At 41.9% G+C, this 18,735-nt stretch overlaps 1 protein-coding gene across 1 annotated transcript in view; it reads left to right on the forward strand.

Moving 5' to 3' along the window:
• Window positions 1–18,735, forward strand: part of ZPBP2 (zona pellucida binding protein 2) — a 901,537-nt gene that overhangs the window by 672,131 nt on the left and 210,671 nt on the right. The window contains exon 7 of the mRNA XM_086920529.1: window positions 5,080–5,257. Within this exon, the coding sequence (XP_086776655.1) occupies window positions 5,080–5,257 (178 nt within the window). The remainder of the gene's footprint in view (window positions 1–5,079; window positions 5,258–18,735) is intronic.

Consider the following 18,735-nt stretch of genomic DNA (forward strand, 5'->3'; position numbering starts at 1 on the left):
TTTAAGATTCAACCGCATGTCATGGTAAGCGTTTCAAAGTTTTGAAAAATGTCTGAGCCTTTAAATCAGTGAACTTTTTTTCCCCATGTAAAAGGGAGGGTTTATTCAGTAGTCTGGAGTTATTGAGTTTAAGAGCAACATGTGAGGAAAATATGGGTTTTAATAAGATAGTATGTTGTTGGTTGTATGTACGCCAGAATAATGGTTAACGTTTCACTGGGAGACTCATTGTTAAAAATTATAATGAGTTGTTTAAACTTTAATGAAACTTCTGTTTGGTAGAAATGATTTAAAGCACACATATTTGTTTGCATGTTCAGATGTCCCTGATGAAGTAAAATCTATTCTTGAAATGCATTGGGTTTGGTAAATAAATCATGCCATGGAACCCACCTCATGCTTCTGAGCTTATGTTGAACAGTGATTGTTAACATGCATTAAGTAAAATTAATTGAATAAAATAAAAGACAGGATGAAAATTAATGGAGAAAAACGAAAAAACGAAAAAGCAGTTTAAAACAGGCAAATGTAATTCATTGGAATCAGGCAGTGACCTGGCAGTGCAGCTTGGTGGAACCAAAGTTGGCTCCTTCGTCGTTGAGTTTTAAAGTTATACCTAAAACAGTGTAAGAAAATAACAGCAGACAAATGGGTCCTAAACATTGTTCAGAATGGCTATGCACTCCGCATCACAAGCATTCCACCACCAGCTCCACCAAAATAAGTCACAGCGGCCATTTATGAAACCTCAAACAGGATACAGCTCTCCTACTGTCCCATAAGATCACAGGAACAAAGGGGTTTATTCAAGATACCTTGTCAAAAAGAAAAATCAACACAAACATACCCAGCCAATTCTGGACCTCCGGTCACTCAACAAATTTATAAAGAAAGAGAAATTCAGAATGCTATTGCTTCACCAAATTGCCGGGCAGTTAAGAAGAAACGATTGGCTCGGTGCAGTAGATCTCCATGACGTGATTTGTCACATTTCCATAATACCACTTCACAGACAGTTTCTGAGGTTTGTGAAGTGTTTGCACCATTAGCAGTAGGTGGTACTTCCATCATCAGTCTAAAATCAGCTCCACTGGCCTTTTCTAAGAGCACGACAGTGGTAGCGGCACAATTAAGAAAACAAGGTATTTTCGTATATCCGTACCTGGACGATTGGCTCATCAGAGCAGCTTCTTTTCACAAAGTGATTGAAGACTATGGGCCATATGTATCAAGCAAAATTGCATTCGTTGCAAATGCAATTTTGCTAAATGGTATGTATTAAGGCAAAATAAGGAATCGCAAAATTTGCGATTCCTTATTTTGCGATTGCATTTAAGGAATCGCAAATTTTGCGATTTCTTAAATGCAATGTAAGAAGCACCAAAAAAGTGCAATTTGGCCTTAAGGAATCGCACATTACCACCAACTTCAAGTTGGTGGTAATTTGTGATTTCTTTGAAAAATGCACTTTTTTGTATTTTTCAAAGTGCAATGTGAAGCACATACATGCCCTTAGGGCATGTATGTGCACCACATGTGCACCCATGCTTATTTCAGGGGTGCAACAGGGTGTACTTTTGACACCCCTGCACCCTTGAAAATATTCTCAATTTGCGATTCGCTAATTGCTAATCGCAAATTGAGAATAACTTCCCATTCATTCCTATGGGCCTCCTGGCCCATCGAAATTAATGGGAAAGTATTCCTTAATTGAGATTCGCAATTTGCTAATCGCAATTAAGGAATATTAAGAAATCGCAAAAAAATTGTGATTTTTGTACATACATCCCTATTTGCAATTCTCAAATAGCGATTTCTAAAAAATCGCTATTTGAGAATCGCAAATCAGGATGTTGATACATATGGCCCTATGTCACCACAATATCTCTCCTCGCAAAACTAGGTCTCCAGGTCAATGCAGGTCACCTTCCTGGGAGCGATTCTAGACACTCAAAACGAAAGTGTGTGTCCTTCGTAGGAGAAAGAGTATTAATTCAAAGGAAATGTACTCAAATCTTGCTGCAGACCAGACCTACGGTTTGCAAGGTAGCATCTCTTCTAAGATCAATGTCGTCCTGCATCACTTCAGTCCCGAACGCACTACTACATATGAGAACTCTCCAAATGTGCCTAGAAGATCAATGGTCTCAGAGTTAAGGACTCTGGGAAGATCTGATTCCTCTGACAATCAATGCATGGCAATCTCTCTCATGGTGGACCCCATCTCACAATCTCTGGCTGCAGTACCTTTTACAGAAAATAACACCATCTCAGACTATCTTCACAGATGCATCACTGATAGGATGGGGTGCCCACATGGATGATCTGGTCATTCAAGGTCTGTTGTCCCAAAAGAAAAACATATCATATAAATCTGTTAGAACTAAAAGCAGCTCTTCTGGCTCTCACAGCTTTCATTCTATCTCTATAATCAAATGACCTTATGATTCAAATAGACAACACCACCACAATGTTTACACCAACCATCAAGTTGCAACAAGATCCATGTAACTTTCTTGCCAAGCTCAAATATTATGGCATAGAGCTCTAGCAGGAGGGCTTCATTCACAGCATTCCACATCCAAGGAGTTCAAAACGTGGAAGCGGATTTCCTCACCCATTTTCACGAGGAAAATTACAAGTGGGTCCTCAACAACAAAGTTGTGGAATCCATCTTTCGAGCAATGAGGCACTCCAACATTAGATCTGTTTTCCACTGTCCAAAAAAAAAATGAAGATGCTTCGCATCCAGGGCCCTAGCTCTGAAGCCACTGGGCAATGCACTTTTGATAGACTGGTTGACACCTTTTGTGTACCCCTTTCCACCAATTCCACGTGTGATTCAAAAGCTACTGAGATCATGAATCACAATGATCCTCATAGCACCAGATTAGCCAAGACAGTGGTGGTACACAGATCTTCTCCACTTGTCCTTAGCCCATCACAAGCGTCTCTCACTCAGACCAGACCTTCTCTCCAAACTTCAGGGCAAACTTCTTCACCCCACAATACAATCAATGAATTTGGCATCATGGCCCCTGAAGTCACCCAACATAGACACTTCAATCTTCCAGAAGATTGCATGAACATTTTGAAAGAAGCCGAGCGTCCTTCGATAAGGACATGCTATGCTTTCAAGTGGAAACGCTTTGGCATCTGGTGTTGTGCAAAGAACTATGATCTCATCATAGTACGGGAAAATATCATCCTACCTTATTTATTGCATTTCGTCAGGTCAGATCTTCAGCTGTACTATTCAAGAGTTCACTTAGCAGCTATCACTGCATATTACAAATCTCCAACACAACAGTCCTTTTTCAAGATCCCAGTTGTTCAAGATTTTCTAAAAAGCCTCAAAAAGGATTTCCCTCCATCCACAAATCCTTCCGCTCCTTGGGAATTAAGTATAGTGTTGTCTAAATTGATGGGTCCTCCTTTGAAACCAGTCAATAAAGTCACTAAAGCAACGATTGCAATACTTATGATGGAAAACAGCTTTTTTAATTGAAATTACTTCGGCTCGTAGAATCAGTGAATTGCAGGCTGTATCCTCTGTAGAACCCTTCACAGTTTTCCATCACAATATGTTTGTCTTACTTACACATCCCTCTTTCAGAGTTCCATCTCAACCAATCTGTCACTCTTCCTACCTTTTTTCCAAATCCAACTTCTGCAGCAGAGACAGCATTTAATGCTCTTGATCTAAAAAGAGTCCTTTGCTTCTATTTAGGAAAAACAAAATCCATTAGGAAGTCTTGTCACCTGTTCATAAATTATGGGTCTATGAGACAAGGTTTAGCAACCCCCCAACAATTGATAGCTAAGTGGATAGTTTTCTGCATTTCCCTATGTTATCAGATTGCCAAGAAACCTTTGCAAGACAGAACTAGAGCTCACTCAACAAGAGGGAAAACTGCAACCAAAGCTTGAGTGAGGCAAGTCTCTATTCAAGACATTTGCAAGGCGGCTACTTGGAGGTCTCTACACACATTCGCAAAACATTACTGTTTAGAATCAGATACTCAAGCCGACGTAAATTTGGGCAAGAGACTTTGAGAAACCTTTTCAAATAGTTACTCTTGTCCTTCTGGGCTTAAACTACTCATTTTTGATAACAGCCTCTAATACAAAACGTTACGGACGGTCCCAAAGGGTATAAATACCTGACAGCCGTTTTATGGATTTAATATTAGCTTGCTAGTCTATTCAAGATGTATTACTATCAATGAAGACCCTATGATGCAGAAGAAAAAGTTACATACCTGTAGGTATACTTCTGCATCGTAGGAATCTTCATTGAAGTCATAAACACCCTACCTCCTCACCGGCTGTCAGGCAGTATCCTGGACTTTTTGCAAAAAAGAACGTACTCTCACAGGCAAACTGCCACTGCAGTGCATTGTGGGATACGGTCTCTCTAGGGTCCTTAAAGGTATATGTCAGGTTTTGAACTAACCAGTGTTAGCTATCAGTCTGTCTTTGCCTTTCATCCTTTATCTACCAGGCGCAGCTCGTTTCCTACGACAAAGTGGTGTAAGAATTTTCACTACATTCCTCCTGTAATTCTTACCAGCATTCTCCAGGAAAATACATATCTGACAGTCTAGACTGTAAATGAAAAGTAAATGACTTTCAGTGATTAATATTACGCAGATTTTTTTTCTCGACTTTCAACATGTATTAAAGAAGGTGTTCCGGGGTCCGCGCAGGCAGCATAGAATTATTCAAGGTTATGACTTAAATGAAGATTCCTGTGATGCAGAACTATGTAACTTTTCCTTCCTTTCCAATATATTTCACTGATTTGAAATTTAGTGTACGCCCAGCAGTATTTAACAGCTCCCCAAAGCACTGAATAGGTATAATGTGTTAACTTAGTTGAGTGCAGGTTGGCATCCAAAAGGTATAAGGTGTAAACTCGGCTGAGGGCAAGTTGGCATCCTCAAAAACACTGAGGAACATAATCTCGAGCCACATATTTGTCTAGTCATAAAGTACACCAGCCACTGCAAAACAAACATTGTGTTTGCTATTCAGACACTGCTTTATGAGTCCCTGTGTTGTTTTTTTAAATTACAGGCACGAGACCGGTTAGAGGAATTTTTCCAACAGCAGCCTGCCGTCTTGAAGAAGGAGTTTGACACAGTTCCTGAGATCCATTATTTGGAGAACAGTTTAGAAGTCACCCGCCTTGACAGCTGCCGACCTGGATTTGGGAAGAACGAAGTCACACACAATGACTGCTCTGGTTGCTGTGGTAATTTCAAGCACTCAGTCTTCTAACAGTAGTCATGCAACTTCTCCTTGCATGCAATATTACTTCTCCTTCTGAGGATCTCTATTGATCATATTAAGCACGGAATAGTTGCGTACACATGCAGGATCCCAGAGCATATTTTATTAATTATTATTAATATATACACTTTTCTTTCGAAAACCATATTTAAAATTAACCATATATTTTCTGAAGCCTATCCGAAAGCTATGTCGGAGAAATAGAATTATTTTTCTTTCTTTAAAAAAAAAATGCAATTTAAGCTCCAAAAGCTCATTAGTGTACAACAGGTGACAAAAAATGGTTTCACAAAGTTTTTTATGGGGAAAGTTAAAGAAACATGAGTAATGTAGCTTGTTAGACTGCAGTCTTAAAAATCTGGAAATTGGCATTGCTCCTGTGAATGTTTTTTGATCATTTTCTAACTGACGTTTTTGTCAGAAGTCCACTGTGTGCAGAAAGCAGCTAACACAGTTCCACATATTCCCTACAGTTGTTGTCTTCCTAATACACACCATCATGAAGAATGCGAGTTGTGTGACAATCATTTTTAAAGACCGCAAGACTATTAGATTAGACTCACTGGAAGAGAAGTATATTGCATACGTATAGTATAGAATTCAGCTGCAGAAGGCTCGAGCAGTGTGGAGAATCGGCTCTTTCCACCTAGGTTCCCATTTCTGTCTCTGAAGACTTCCCCAGGACGAGATCCATGAAGAGACTTTGAAACCACAAAGACTACAGCTCTCAGTTGATGTCTGGGAAGTGAAACATGGGTATGGCTACCCACCAAGAGCTGTCTCTTGTTGTCAAGGAATTTAACGTAGAAGACATGAAGACCCTCAGCATTGAAAAACATACCACTGAAAAATAGAGGGCGACATTGAGGCATGCAACGTTGAGCTGATTTATCTGCTTCATGGATCTTGAAACCTGAGGCCAGACATCTAACATCAACTTTGACTCTGAGAATTTGAGATCCTACTCTCCTACTGGACAGGTCACCCCTGTGGTAGGACTGCCTAATTTGCCTCTTCTGTATTGACCGCAATGCTCACCTACAAGCAGTCATACCACCCCTATGCATGCTCCATCTTTGCAAGTAGTCGTCTTCTCCATTGCTTGTGCCGTCAGCCTCTTCACCTGCTCTGGTGCCTGTTGGTGCAGATTTAACTCTTCTAGAGGCTCTATCTCGTATAACTACAGCAGATTTTTCTTCAACTAGAAGTCTTGTTCCTCCTTCGAAGGTCTCGTACTCCTCATTGGTGCTTTTCTAAGTATCTCACCTCTCATTGACTGTGACTCTCTCATAGGAGAAACAGATAACCTACACAAAGAGTGCACTCCTCAGACGACCTGCATGACTCAAAAAACTCCACTCAAGGAAAACCGACTTCTGCATCATAAGATATTCATTGTTAGTCATAAATGTTAGAATAACCCCTAACTGTATTTGGGTAACCTGAATACTTCTTATCCAATATATCAGACTGACAGGAAGTCTAGCATGACCAAATGCAGACAATTACTCTGAAAGAGCCTTTTTAGCAAATCTTTTTGACTGTTTAGACTGTTCAATAAATAAATAAGTAAAATTATTTTCAAACTACATTACAGCCCCTATAGCATAATGTGCTGCCAAACCGGTCTGCATAAAGAGGAAAGGAGCAGCTTGGGTTTACATTTTTTTTTTAAAAACACCTTGCTCCTTTAAGAGTACATGGATTTCCATATGCATGATGCTGAATTCTTTTTTTTTTTAGACATGCCTTCCATACCCTTCCTGGGGACAAAAAAGGCTGCAATTAACCCAAAAATGTATAGTGATCTGGAATTCAGAGCTGTCCCTCTGCCTCAAGTCTTTTCAGGAAATACTTCCATCTCTTCCAGGAGATCCTCATCAATAGTCATAAGCTTTGAATTGTCCCGCCCATGCACAGGGACCCTGAAGCACCTCTTACACATTATATTCATGTATATGTAGGAAATGTGTACATAGTACATATCATATATATATATATATATTCACTGAAAAAGTGCATGTGGAAACAGCTGTATGGGCGGTTGACTGTGTGCATGAGTGTATTGGTGAGTGAATGGATATCTCAGTGCTACATGTCAAAGTAAGTACATATGTAAAACACAGTACATGTGAGAGTTGACATATATAAATAACTGTGCATTAGAGCCAGTGAATGTGCGAGTGGCTTATGGATCATTGTGTACTTGTATCAGTGATTGTATAATTGAGTAAGTATGTGTTAGTATATAATTGAATAAGTAAGGTGTTGTGTGTATAACTGTATAGTTGAGGAAATGGAAGTGTGATTGATTCTTTGCATGACTGACTAGGTGTGTGAGTAACTCCATGGATGAGTGGCAGTGTGTGAGTGGCTGTATAGGTGTATGAGTGCATATGATAGTGTTGTATTGATGAGTGACTGTATGTATGGGTGATTCTATGGGTGAATGAGTGAATGTGTGTGTAGACCTAGGAATCAGTGAGTGCGTATGTAGTAACTGGTATTGGTGTGTCAATGATTTCAATAATGGTAGTCTGTATTTAACAGTGGGTGTATCAAAGGTTATATTAGAGTGTGAGGAGGTGCATCGTATTATCACATGAATGATATCATCAGTGATGTGATCAGTGATGTCATTTGAGATGTCATCAGTAATGTCACTGACCATGTCATGAATGATGTAATATGTGACATGATCAGCAGTGGATTGCGGGTGCGCGATATATAGTTAGTGCAACTAACTATATATGCGAATTTCAATGGTTTTGTGTGAGTAAAATAAGGTTTTGTAAATGCTAATTCCTAACTATATATGGTCTATAACCTATGGTTTTTTCAGTGAATTTTCAAGGTTTTGTAAATGCTAATTCCTAACTATATATGGTCTATAACCTATGTTTTTTTTCAGTGAATTTCAATGGTTTTTTAATAGCAAATATCAAAAGCTGTAAAATGTATTCTTCTTTTAAAGGAAAAATATATTTTATATGTATTTAATATAATTTTTTTATGTATATACATTTTTTGAGGGAACAAATTTATCAACTATCATGCTGAAGAAGAGTGTGGGGAAAAAAAAACAAAGAGGAGGACTAAGAGGAAAGAACAATCAGTTCAAAAATACAATTGCTTTAAAGCATGAAGTGCTTTTCCACACATTTACATTTAAATAACGCATATTAGAACATACAAAATATCTACAGAGGAGACGGTGTACATTGCATTTTAGACTCTTCATTGGTACCTACATGTTGGTACTTACATCACCCACACAACACAACAGCTCTATTCAGAGCTATCCTACCTCAAAGCACTCTAAAATATTATTTTACTATTTCCCTTGGTTTTCCCCTTGTTACGCTTTCCGGAACGCTACCCGGTGCGCGGACCGGGCGCTAACCGTGCGAAAATTTGAAAAAAAAAGTTTTGTTTTTTTACATATATGGGCCTCCTCAGCCACCCTCAGAAAACCTAGGGGGTCAGGATATGTCTCCCGTGCCCCCTTATACCCATTCCCAACATTGTTTATCCTCCATCTTGTGACTAAATTCGTCCGAAACACAAGATGGCGGACTCCCGTTATGCTACCGGTGAGCTACCCGATTCGCGTACCGGGTAGCGCTTCCACCGCGAAAAATCAAAAAAAAATGTATTTTATTTTTTTGCCCCACATCAATCCTAGGGGGTCAGGAGGGGTCTACCTTGCCCCCTTTCATTCATTTCTCCCTTCGTTTATTTCCACCTCTTGTCTCTCGATCCTACCGAGAGACAAGATGGCGGCCGCTCCGGACTGTTTAGAATGTTGACAGTCACCTGGGAGCCAATCCGCTTCTCCTCGCGAAGTTCCGTTACGCGTCTGGTACGCGAACCGGGGCGCTAACCGGGACGCTGTCACCGATATATATATTTTTTTGAACGTTCATTTCTCAAAATCCACTGGAGCACATATCTTGAGACCTAGCAAAGGCACATCGGGCAAACAGTCTCTACAATTTTGCCAAGTTTCATAGAAATCCATTCAGCCGTTCGAGCTAAAGGTGAGTCCAACCGCCCTATGGAAAACTCAATGTTAAAAACACGTTTTAGGACCCCCTTTTTTTCTCGGCCCCCGCTTGACGAAACCCCCCCAAACTTTCAGGGGACGCTCAGAAACAAAATGTGCCATTTTCCTGAAAATTTCAGCTAATTTCGTCCATCAACGCCAAAGTTATTCAACATAGAATTTTCAGAAATCCATATTAAAAAAAATCCTAACTATATATACCTACTGGCGACCGCCAGTAGGTAATATATATATATATATATATATATATATATATATATATATATATATATATATATATATATATATATAACATTTCTATGGCAAAATGAAACCCCTCATTTCGTTCCTTTTCAAATTAAATGTATTAAGTGTTACCACTTTATTCCAATCAAGATGACTTCAGGTGTGCCATACTTTTGTCATAAGTAAGACTGTTAGCGTTCTAGTTGTTCTTTAGAACACTCTGGGACATTCTGTCATTGGGCTATAGTTGGGCTACATCTGGCTGATATTTGGGCTACATTTGGGCTCTTTTGTCTCTGGTGGCCATCTTGGGAGACTGCATATCAGAATTTTTTAAATTAAATATAAGAAGATTTGAGAAGTCACTCAAAATGTGCCCTAATTTTTCTTTCTTCAGCACTAATCATAATTTCTATGGCAAAATGAACCCCCTCATTTTGTTCCTTTGCAAATTAAATGTTTTAAGTGTTAATACTTTATTCCAATCAAGATGACTTCAGGTGTGCCATACTTTTGTCATAAGTAAGACTGTTAGCGCTCTAGTTGTTCTTTAGAACACTCTGGGACATTCTGTCACTGGGCTATAGTTGGGCTACATCTGGCTGATATTTGGGCTACATTTGTTTTTTTTTGTCTCTGGTGGCCATCTTTGGGCTACATTGGGCTACATTGGGCTACATTTGGGCTCTAACATATATATAGCCCAATGTAGCCCAATATATATTTTTCAAAGTTAATTTTCGTAAAAACCACTGGAGCATATATCTTGAGACATAGCAAAGGCACATCGGGCTACCAGTCCCTACAATTTTGCCAAGTTTTGTGGAAATCCATTCAGCCGTTCTAGCTAAAAGTGAGTCCAACCGCCCTATGGAAAACTCAATGTTAAAAACACGTTTTGGGACCCCCCTTTTTTCTCGGCCCCCACTTGACGAAACCCCCCCAAACTTTCAGGGGACGCTCGGAAACAAAATGTGCCATTTTCCTGAAAATTTCAGCCAATTCCGTCCATCAACGCCAAAGTTATTCAACATAGAATTTTCAGAAATCCCTATTCAAAAAAATCCTAACTATATATACCTACTGGCGACCGGAACGCGTCATGCTGGTGACAAGGGAGCTACCTGTGAAAGGATCCTGAGGCGTTGTTGTGGTCTGTTCCTGCGTTGTGGGATCGGCGTCCAGAGCCGATCGGTAGGAGTAGGAGTGGTGAACGGATATATATATGTGTGTGTGTGTGTGTGTGTGTGTGTGTGTGTATTTTGACATCGTGCAGGGTGTTTCTCTAGGCCTCGACTTTGACTAAGCTTTAACATTGAGAACTTGTTCGGCACCGATTGCCTTGAAAATGTGCTTGTGAGTGAAGTCTCGTTGCCAACGTTGACCTCAGTGGCAAAGGCTGAGTCTAGGAGTAATTCCAGTAACCTCACTTTTGACAGTGTCTTCGACATCAACGGTAAACAAACAGGTCTTATACATATATATGTATATATAGTAGGTAGTTATAGTTAGGACCTAGTTTCCATAGATAAGAAAAGCATTTTTTGACTTGCCTATAACTTTGGCTTTGTTTGACCAATCTTCATGAAATTTACAAAAAAGGGTCAAAGTAAGTTCTGTGTGTCATGGAAAGTTTGGGGGTGATCTGTGCAGTGGGGGTCTGAGAAATAAGGTGCAAAATAAGGGTGAGTTTGTAATGTTAATTCTCATAGGAATGCGTTGTAGAACCCACAGCCCAGACCTCTGTGTGGAATTACACCAAATTTGGCAGAAAGGTAAATGTTGTTACGCAGATTGTGTTTTTTGGTGCAAATCCGTTCAGTAGATTTTGTGAAATTAAAGCCAAGCAATATAGTGATATCTCTGGCCACGGATATTTCGTGATGGTTTCGCAATGTTCACAGATATTTCGCGACGATTCCACTGCAAATCGCAAGGCACACACCAGAGGGAATGCAATGATCAGCTGGACACACCCTGAACAGAAAGTTGCAGCTGCCATTTTATCAATCGGGAATGGTTTTCGGGGCTGGAAATTTGTGGCAAAGCTAACATAACGGGTTAGGGTGGAGATACTCTGACCCCATATTTGAGAAATGGGGATGTTAGTGACAGAAGTTGTGTGTCCAAAGTTGATTTTTGTAATCACGCGTGATATTCGCAACTATGCAGAGACCGCCAGTGCGGCCCCACCGTTTACCATTATGGGGACATTGCGAATATTGCGACGTCTTTGCGAATATTGGTGGAAATATTTCAATATTTATATATTTGTACACACTCGACTGACACACTCATGTATGCCCTCACAAACTCACTCAGACACTTATACACCCATTCGCATACCTACTCACACTCATATATGTTCAGTCACTTACCCACTCAGATACTCATGCGCCCACTCACATACCCATTCAGGTACTCATCACCCACTTACAGACTCACTTGGAGAGTGATCCACCCATGTACAGACCCACTTATAGACTCATGCGCACAGTCTCATACCCACTTGGAGACTCTTACACCCACTCACAGACCAACCTGGGCACTCATACAACCACTCAGATACTCATGCAGCTACTTACAGACTCATTCAGAGACTCATACACCCACTCACGGACCCACTCCCACACTCACGTATGTGCTCACAGACCCACTGAGACACTCATACATACCAACTGAGACCCACTGAGACACTCCTATACCCACTCATACATCCACTCACACACTCATATCGTCACTCACACACTCAGTCACAGACCCTCTCAGAGACTTATGCACTCATACACTCAGACTCACACATCCACTCACAGACTCATTCAGATATTCACACACCCACTGAAAGACTCACGCATCCACTCACAGACCCATCCAGTCACTCGTCCTCCCAGTCACAGACCGACTTAGAGACTCATGCTCTCAATCACAGACCCATTGAGACACTCATATACATACTCACAGATCCACTCAGACACTCATACAACCACTCACTGACCCACTCAGATACTCACACACCCATAAAGTCACTCACACACTCAATCACAGACCCACTCAGATTCTTATACACCCAATCACTGCTACAGCGACTGAAGCACCTAGTCTCAGTACCACTCAGAGACTGATTCAGTCGAACCACCCAGACACTTGCGCTTCCAGTCAGTGACCCACTGAAAGACTCATGCACACACTCACAGACCCATTCAGACAGTCATGCACCCACTCCTCACCCACTCAGACACCCACTTAGACACTCATGTATCAACTAACAGATCCAGTCAGACAGTTATATATTTACTTTCAAATGCACGAAGGCACTCATGTACCTACTCACAGATCGACTAAGAGACTCATGCAACCAATCACAGATCCATTCAGATACTGATGCACCTAGTCATAGATGCACTGAGACAGACCCACAGTTTGTTACCGAACCATTTATAGACTGATTCACTGTCTCACAGATCCACTGAAATACTTATGCAGTGACTGAGAGATGTACTGATACCTTGATGCATGCAGTCACAGATTCCCCTGAAAGAGTTGTACACTGTGTTATAGATATATTAAAGGAGTTATACATGCTGAAGTGGTTCATTATGAATGTGTAATCTTCAATATCTAATTATGAAACAGAAATACAAGAACGTTATGGTTATTTTTCTTATCTCGTCGTATGTCGACTTCCCCCAAACCTGTCCTGCAACACCACCCCAACACTCTTACCTGTAGTGGCAGCGCCCGCTTATACAGGTACTATCACGTACTCACTTACCTATACAGTCACTGACACAAACACACACTCACCCATACACCCATACAGCCACTCTCACATTCACTCACTCACCCATACTATCACTCACATACCCATCACTCACCTATACTACCTTTCACCTACCCAGTTACTCACCCATATACCACTGAAACATGCACACCGTCACCAGCATAGTCATACACACACTCACTCACCCATACAGCCTTCCACACACACACACACTCTTACTAAACCATACTGACTCACCCACTCGCTCATCCATACAGACAGTCATACACTCCCTCACCCACCCACTCAGAAACCCATTGAGGTATTCGGACAACCAATCACTCACCCATACAGAAACTCACATACCCACTCACACACTCATGCATCCACTTTGACACCAACTGACAGACTGATGCAGATATTCACACAAGCAGTCACTCACCCATACATTCACTGAGACACCTAATTACTCACTTATACAGTCAGTCACACACTTACTGATTCATCCATTCAGGCACTCATACACCCACTGATTTACCAATACACCTTGTTATCTATATTTAATACTCATAAACGTATTAAAAACACTCACAGTCACCGGATGATATCATCATTGATTTCACTGACCATGCCATAAGTGATGAAATATGTGAGGTTATAAGCAGTGCATTGCGGGGCGCGAGTAAGTATAGCTGCTGAATTTCTCTGGTTTTGTACGAGTGAAATGTCAGTGTAACTATAACGTTCCTGTAACCTTTGTTTTTTCAGTGAATATCTATGGGTTTTTTTAAGTCTATTTCCAAACTATAACGTCCCTGTATTCTTTAGTTATGTCGGTGTGTGAGTGTGTGTGTGTATATATATATATATATATATATATATATATATATATATATATATATATATATATATATATATATATATACACACACATCAAAAACATGCCAAAAATTATTTCGTACAAAACACACCACCGCCCAATTTGCATTCCAGGCATGTTTTAATGTGGTAAGGACAACTTTTCGCATTTCGGAGCGCTGTGCTCCTTGTTTGTGACAGAGAATAGGAGGTTCATTATGCAGTTTTGAGCCTTAGGTTTTAACCCCAAAAGGCGTAACCAGGAAGATCTTCTTCCACATACACCCTGTGCATATCGAAGTGCAGCCAGATCTGACGCATCTTTAGCTCCACTTGCGCTCTGATTTGAGACCAAGCCACCTTCATTGAGAAACTCTAGAAAATCCTGTTTGTCTTCTCTGAGCAACTTTTCGATGAACCTTAACAGAGAATCCCAGGGGGATCTGTCATGCCATCCTAGTAGAGCAGAGGAACTGGCCACATTTTCTTTCCCTGTGCATCCATCTGTAAGCTGTCTTTGTCCAGTGCTACCAAGGATGAAGAAGAGGCAGCAGAATAGGATTTTGTGCAGCCACCACAGTGACCGAATCTGAAGGAGGGTCTGCCCTGAGAAATAATGGGTCCTGGTTAGGAGCTTTATATTATTTCAGGATCTGAGAGGGTGTGGATCGTAAGGGTGCTGGCATTAGGAGCAGCTGCACTGCCGGTTCTAGAAGACCAGGTACAAGAGGCAAAAGTAGCTGTGACACCGTCCTGTGATGTAAGGTTTCAAATATCGCAGAGGAAGTTGTAGTTTGTGTTGGGATGTCTGTGTTCAGTATTGTGAAATCCTTGATTAAGACATCATCAAGTGTCAGTCAGTCTTCCACCAGTAACACACATGCTGGTGGTGTGTCATAGAGAGTAGGAGTTGTAGATGAAGAGGGTGTCCTATGTCTGTGTCTGGTGGAAGCCGTGTGAGATCTAGACCGTTTAGACCTTGGCATGGTCCTGGACCTTGTGTGAGACCTTGAGTGATAATACACCGGACTTCTAGACCTTGTATGTGGTGGAAGCAAACTTCTAAGTGGTGTGGCACTCATAGTCATAAGAACAATGGAGACTGTACTTGGCGAGAACTGTGGTGGGGGTGTTCTCTTGTGAGGCAGAGTGCAAGGGCTGAAAGGAGAAAAACTCCGGGGAATAATCAGAGTTGGATATTTGCAGGCACTATTGCCTTTCTTAAACTTTCCAGTCACCTTGGAGAGAGGTTGACCAGGGACTGTGATCTGAATCTAGCAGGTGGTCAATGCCCCGATATCATCAAGTCCACTGCAACGATTTGGTCCTCTGAGAATGGTCGAGGTCGTTCTGCCATATTTGTGCTTGTCGACCTCAACAGCTGTTTCTCTTTTGACAATGTGCTGGTCGTTTCTTTAGGCCTCAAGGTCGACTGAGGCTTTGACATTGATTACTTGTGCGGCACCAATTGCCTTGACGGTATGCTGATGAGTGGATTCTCATTGCATATGTTGACCTCAAAGGTGAAGGCTGCCTCAGAGCCGAGGAGTGTTATGACGTCAATGGGCAATGCTTCATTGTTGGTGATGTAACTTTCGACATTGAGCATTGGGTGTCCTCCAATATCGAGCGACTCCACTTTCGACAGTGTCTTTGACGTCAACGTTGAAAAAACAGGTATTTCTTTCGAAGTCCTATCTCTCGACCAAGACCGAGTTTTACACTATTTTTTTGTGATCTACCTCTTTGATTTTTCTCTGGATGAGAGGAGGGTTGTTTAGAGGAAGACTGATGTTCCCCAAGGCCGGTTATGTTTGATCCTCTCTCTTGAAGTTCATGTAGTCTTATCTTCTTTCTTTCCTTCAAGGGTACACCTTGATAGCTTCTGGCATTGAGGACAGGAGTCTGGATGGTGGAGCAGGCAGACAATAAAGACTTCATGAGGAGCAGTCTGGGCCACCTTATTCCCACAGAAAGAGTGAAGGCATTTGGAACAGAATAAACAATATTTTTGTCAGTATAGCAGATATTGGTAACTAGCAAGAATCAATAGTTTGAAATTGTTTGGAAATTATTATTCTTACTAGCTTAGTCAAAAAAGAAGAGCTCAGTGCTCCAGGATTCTAACAGAAGGAGCCTTAAAAAGGAACTGGCCTCTGGGGCATTATGGGATACAGGTGGTATGTGAGGTTTTTTAAGGCACAGTGCCAGTTTTATGCTTGCTCTTTGAATGCAACCTGTTGCTCAACAAAGCCTCATATTCCCTTTCCTTTTGCTTTTAAATATAGGTTTGTAGAAGGCTTCCGATAGTCAGTTTTTCTGAATTGTATTGATTTCTATGGTTTTAAAAGAAAAGTAAATGTAATCTTGCCATTTTTAGTTCGAGCATGAGCCAGCGTGCATGCGCTGCTCTGGCGACCTGCTTTAGTAGAATATGGAAGAGAAGCCCGCCCACTCTCTGCCCATATTTTTTACTGGCTTGTATCTTTGTCCTTCATTAATGCTGGTTTCTGATTCCTTAATAGGCCTGTTAGTCCTTCCTTAGTACCGCCTTGTCTTCATTTGTAACCTCCCAATAGCTTCTGGACCCTTTACTTCGGTTGTTACACGGTACGTTTTATTTAGTGTTGTAAGCACTATTTTCTGTATTGAGTTTCTCCTACTTTAGGCACCATAACGTGTTTTGCTTACATTCAGTTGATCCGCATTTGCCCTTGACTTTCCTGTCCCTGGTTAGAGGGCTTACCTGATAGCTGACGCTCCCGCTGTCATCTTTGGTCTCCCTCCCGCCGCCGCTGCTGGTCATCTTGCGGCTGCCCAGAGGAGGGAGACTACACTTCCCAGCCTGCCCTGCTCCCGCCAGGAACTCGATACAGCTGACACCACGCCCGGAGGCGCTTTAAATTCCAGGCGGCCCCGGAGGAGCGGGTTGATCCGCATTTGCCCTTGACTTTCCTGTCCCTGGTTAGAGTGCTTACCTGATAGCTGATGCTCCCGCTGTCATCTTTGGTCTCCCTCCTGCCGCCGCTGCTGGTCATCTTGCGGCTGCCCAGAGGAGGGAGACTTCGCAGCCTGCCCTGCTCCCACCAGGAGCTCGATACAGCTGACACCCCGCCCGGAGGTGCTTTAAATTCCAGGCAGCCCCCGCGTCGCGGATCGCGCCGGGCGAAGCCCGGGCAAAGGGCGGGCCCTCTGTGGCCCTCAGTGGCATGAGGTGGGCGAGGTGGCCGACCCCCTTTCTAGTATCGCAGGTGATATGTCTGTCGGGACAATCCAGGACACTGAAGCTTAGCTAGTAAGATATTGTACTATTGTCCTGTTAGGCATTGTTATGTTTGCGTTGTAAAAGGGCCGTGTGGAGCATTATAGTCACCCCCGTGTCATCTTAGTTACCCCTGACTCCCTTAGTAAACGTTCATCACTGGGGAAGATCTCAGAAGCTGTCACCCCACCAGCTCAGGTGGGAAAGGACAATTATGAGGGTGATATCAGCATCCCACTTGAGCTACGTGAGCAGTCCTTATCCATAGAGATAAAGGAGAATGGAGTACTTGAAGATAAACTACTAGCATCCACTTTGGAGGACCCATCACTAACTGACCTAGTACTACCCTCCCCTATAGAGGTCCAACAGGTCCAGACCACCCGGCAAACTAAAAGGAAACATAGGGGTGGGAAAAAACAAGGTAGATGTGCCAAGATGGCTAAATTGGTACGTAGTCCGCAGAGGAAGGAAACTACACAAGAGTATTCAAGCCCACTGGTTAGGGGAAATGGGCCCGTACACAAACTCCCCTGTTGCAGTTCCAATTCTGATTTTATGACAGAACTTATCAGGACTATGGAACATTTACTTAGGTCATTCATAGCTCCTCTCGTTCATAGGGTTACAATTATTATAGATAAACTGGGTGAATTTGAACATATGTTAAAGAGGAACGTCGACCAGACCAGTGAGATAATAATTAATTTACCCAAACATCTCCCTGTTAGCCCATCTCTACCTCCGGCTCCAGTAGAAAAAAATCCAGGAAAGACCCTACAATCGGAAGCAGGACTTCTAGTACTGTGGTCATTAAGTGCGACCAACCTATGAGGAAAACAGGGGGTGGCCAGAAGTTAAAGCAAGCAACCGCCCAAAGTGGAACTACCCAGGTGGAAGGAAATAGGCCTCATCCCCACTTCAAACACCCAATGGGTCTTAGGAGGAATGTACATCTTCCCCCGCAGGCGGCCCCATTTGTAGTTTTACTGACGGGGGTACCAGAATTAGCGATAGGCAAGACAGAAGATCACCAAATGCTGAAAAACAAGGTTGTTCATTGGTTGGCAAGAAACAGGCCATTGCCTCCCAATCTTAATGGAAAAATACTTCATGTCAGAAGAGTAGGGTGGTTGGGTCATAAACCAAAGGACCTAATGGGGGATGTTGTCATAATAAACTTTAAGGACCATAGAGTAGCTAAACATATAGTCGAATGATTTGATGACAGAGCTGGTGAAGGAATTTCTACTAAGGCATTAACCTTTT

The sequence above is a fragment of the Lissotriton vulgaris genome, chromosome 5 (assembly GCF_964263255.1).
Source record: "Lissotriton vulgaris chromosome 5, aLisVul1.2, whole genome shotgun sequence".
Taxonomy (NCBI): Eukaryota; Metazoa; Chordata; class Amphibia; order Caudata; family Salamandridae; genus Lissotriton; species Lissotriton vulgaris.